Source organism: Notolabrus celidotus, unplaced genomic scaffold (assembly GCF_009762535.1).
Source record: "Notolabrus celidotus isolate fNotCel1 unplaced genomic scaffold, fNotCel1.pri scaffold_127_arrow_ctg1, whole genome shotgun sequence".
In the NCBI taxonomy this organism is placed as follows: domain Eukaryota; kingdom Metazoa; phylum Chordata; class Actinopteri; order Labriformes; family Labridae; genus Notolabrus; species Notolabrus celidotus.
In genome coordinates, this window is record NW_023260012.1 from 33,627 (window position 1) to 37,450 (window position 3,824).

General features: G+C 53.6%; 1 protein-coding gene across 1 annotated transcript; it reads left to right on the forward strand.

Moving 5' to 3' along the window:
- The first annotated feature begins 325 nt into the window (after nucleotides 1-325).
- Nucleotides 326-2,583, forward strand: LOC117808586 (D(5)-like dopamine receptor). The gene has a single exon (XM_034678306.1). The coding sequence runs from the start codon at nucleotides 862-864 to the stop codon at nucleotides 2,263-2,265; it is 1,404 nt and encodes a 467-aa protein (XP_034534197.1). The 5' UTR covers nucleotides 326-861; the 3' UTR covers nucleotides 2,266-2,583.
- The last annotated feature ends 1,241 nt before the right edge of the window (nucleotides 2,584-3,824 follow it).

The following is a 3,824-nucleotide window of genomic DNA, read 5'->3' on the forward strand; positions in this document are numbered from 1 at the left end:
CAAACCGGAGCGTCTGAGCGCGCAGAGGACTCACTGCTCAGACTGCTGGGTCTGTTCCTGGAGCTGCAGGAGGACTCACTGCTCATAGGACTCACTGCTTAGTCTGCTGGGTCTGTTCCTGAAGCTGCAGGAGGACTCACTGCTCAGAGAACTCACTGCTCAGACTGCTGGGTCTGTTCCTGGAGCTGCAGGAGGACTCACTGCTCAGAGGACTCACTGCTCAGAGGACTCACTGCTCAGACTGCTGGGGTCTGTTCCTGAAGCTGCAGGAGGACTCACTGCTCAGAGGACTCACTGCTCAGAGAACTCACTGCTCAGACTGCTGGGTCTGTTCCTGGAGCTGCAGGAGGACTCACTGCTCAGACTGCTGGGGTCTGTTCCTGGAGCTGCAGGAGGACTCACTGCTCAGACTGCTGGGGTCTGTTCCTGGAGCTGCAGGAGGACTCACTGCTCAGACTGCTGGGGTCTGTTCCTGAAGCTGCAGGAGGACTCACTGCTCAGAGGACTCACTGCTCAGTCTGCTGGGTCTGTTCCTGGAGCTGCAGGAGGACTCACTGCTCAGTCTGCTGGGTCTGTTCCTGGAGCTGCAGGAGGACTCACTGCTCAGTCTGCTGGGTCTGTTCCTGAAGCTGCAGGAGGACTCACTGCTCAGACTGCTGGGTCTGTTCCTGAAGCTGCAGGAGGACTCACTGCTCAGTCTGCTGGGTCTGTTCCTGGAGCTGCAGGAGGACTCTTTGTTGTCTCTGCATGTTGGGATCAGGAGCAGAGAGTCCGGGGCTGCCTCGCGCTGCAGGGGATGGTACACAGAGGAGGGGGGCGACAGTCTGCTGAGGGGAAGTTCAGACGACAGTGTTTCTATCCATGGAGAGTTTTTACAACCAGAGCAAGAAACAGGTCCAGCAGAACCAGCAGACTCAGCACCAGGTGGTCACAGCTGGAGCAGACAGCCCCGGTCCGGATGGAGGTCTCAGTCTGCGCGCGCTCACCGGCTGCGTCCTGTGCGTCCTGATAGTCTCCACCCTGCTGGGGAACACTCTGGTGTGCGCCGCGGTCATCAAGTTCCGCCACCTGCGCTCCAAAGTCACCAACTCGTTCGTGATCTCCCTGGCGGTGTCGGACCTGTTCGTGGCGGTGCTGGTGATGCCCTGGAGGGCGGTGTCCGAGGTGGCCGGCTTCTGGCTGTTCGGGCGCTTCTGCGACACCTGGGTGGCCTTCGACATCATGTGCTCCACGGCGTCCATCCTCAACCTGTGCATCATCAGCATGGACCGCTACTGGGCCATCTCCAGCCCCTTCAGGTACGAGCGCAAGATGACGCGCAGGTTCGCCTTCCTGATGATCGGCGTGGCGTGGACCCTGTCCATCCTCATCTCCTTCATCCCGGTGCAGCTCAACTGGCACCGCGCGGACTCGGACAACTCCACAGCGGAGAACCCGGAGGACTGCAACGCCAGCCTGAACAAGACCTACGCCATCTCCTCGTCCCTCATCAGCTTCTACATCCCCGTGGTGATCATGGTGGGGACGTACACGCGCATCTTCCGCATCGCCCAGACGCAAATCCGACGCATCTCCTCTCTGGAGAGGGCGGCAGGGCACCGCGCGCAAAACCGCCACCACCGCGCGTCAACGCACGACGAGAGCTCCCTGAAGACCTCCTTCAAGAGAGAAACCAAGGTGTTGAAGACCCTGTCCATCATCATGGGGGTCTTCGTGTGCTGCTGGCTGCCCTTCTTCGTCCTGAACTGCGTGGTGCCGTTCTGTGACCTGGACGAACTGGGAGAGCCGCCGTGCGTCAGCGACACCACCTTCAGCATCTTCGTGTGGTTCGGCTGGGCCAACTCGTCCCTGAACCCGGTCATCTACGCCTTCAACGCGGACTTCAGGAAGGCCTTCTCCACCATCCTGGGCTGCAGCAAATACTGCTCCAGCTCCACGGTGGAGGCGGTGGACTTCAGCAACGAGCTGGTGTCGTACCACCACGACACCACCATGCAGAAGGAGGCCTGCGCCTTGCCGGGCCCCGGGTCGCAGAGACTCATCCCCCCGCCTCCTCCGCCGCCGCCACTCATCGGAGCGGACCTGGAGCAGGACTTTGACAAAGTCTCTATCATCTCAGAGGACCCCAGGAACCAGAGGAACCTCCTGCTGCCCGCCATGCTGCGGTACGAGTGCGAGGCGGAGATCTCTCTGGACATGCTGCCCTTTAACTCATCCGGACCGGCAGACTGTTACGTGATTCCGGGTCAGATCCAGGACCTGTGAGAAACCCTGAGACCTTAAAGTGATCTTTCATACATCTGGGACCTCATTTAATTAACCTTTGACCTCCTGCTGCTTGACACCTCAAAGGAGGAAGTTCTTACAGCTTTTTATCTTGTGCCCTTTCAAAATAAAGTGCAGGTTTTATTGTGGTAACAAACACAGTGATGATCTTTCCTCGTGCAAAAAAACAAACTTACATAGAAAGAGTTTCAGATAATGTTCTTGTTTCTACCTTCATGCCCTGCAGGGTTTTTCTTGAGACCTCTTTGGGGGCCTCCACCTCCAGGTTTGGAACCACGTAACCCACTGACTTTTTCCTGTGCCTCACTTTTTAAAGTCTCTTCTTCTTCTTCTTCTTTATAAAAACTGACTTTTAAAGTTCTTCTTCAGGTGATTAAGTGACAACCTCAGTGAGGACGGATATGGATGCAGGGACGTCCCCTCTGAGACCTTGAAGAGCTCTTCAGTCCTCAAACACTCAGTCAAAGACCTGAACGTCACCACCTTTATTTACCTTTGGATACTTTGAGATGTTAAAGGTGACATATCATGCAAATTTGACTTTTTAATGGTTCTTTACCTGAAATATGTTTCCCTGGCATGTCTACAAACCCCCCGAGAATGAAAAAAATCCATTCTGCCCCTGTTCTGATTTCTCCACCTTTCTGTAAATGTGTGCTGAAACCAGCCGTTTCAGACTTCCGTGTTTTTGTTACGTAACAACAATATCCGGGCTGTCACGGAGTCAGAGCTCAGAGCTTGTTCAGCCCATAGACTGTATAAAATACAACTCAACCCCTCCTCTGTTTTTCATTCCCTGCACACATGTGTGCTAACAAGGAGCTTAGGAGGGAGGCATGCTAGTTGTAGGCTGTCTTAATAAACACAAAGGTCGCTTTGACTCCCCACGTCTGCAGATTTGAAGATCTAGTGGATGATTTTTATTTATCATGGATAAGTGCTAGCGCTAATTAGCATAGCCACATAGCTATATGTTCATAGCTGTAGCTGTAGCTGTAGCTGTAGCTGTAGCTGTAGCTGTAGCTGTGTACCAAGACACACGTCTACATACTGACAAATAAAACAACAAGAAACACTAAATCTGGGACCAATCCTTCATAAAAGGTCCTGCTGCCTTTCTGGCAGAGGTCGCTTTGACTCCCCACGTCTGCAGATTTGAAGATCTAGTGGATGATTTTTATTTATCATGGATAAGTGCTAGCGCTAGTTAGCATAGCCACATAGCTACATGTTCGTAGCTGTGTACCAAGACACACGTCTACATGCTGATAAATAAAACAACAAGAAACACTAAATCTGTGACCAATGGTTCAGAAAGGTCCTGCTGCAGGCGCCTCTCCGTCAGGATCAGATTCTGGATCAGATTCAGAGGGTTGAAGTAACGCGATCTCTGAGCAGCCGTGTATATTCAGCCAACATGTAAACATTAGATCAACGTGCTGGACAGCCGAGGCCACACCCACTTCCTGAGGGGGCGTGGTCAGAGAGAAAACAGAGTGTTCTGAGGAGGACTGAAGAAGAGGACTTTTCAGGCAGAC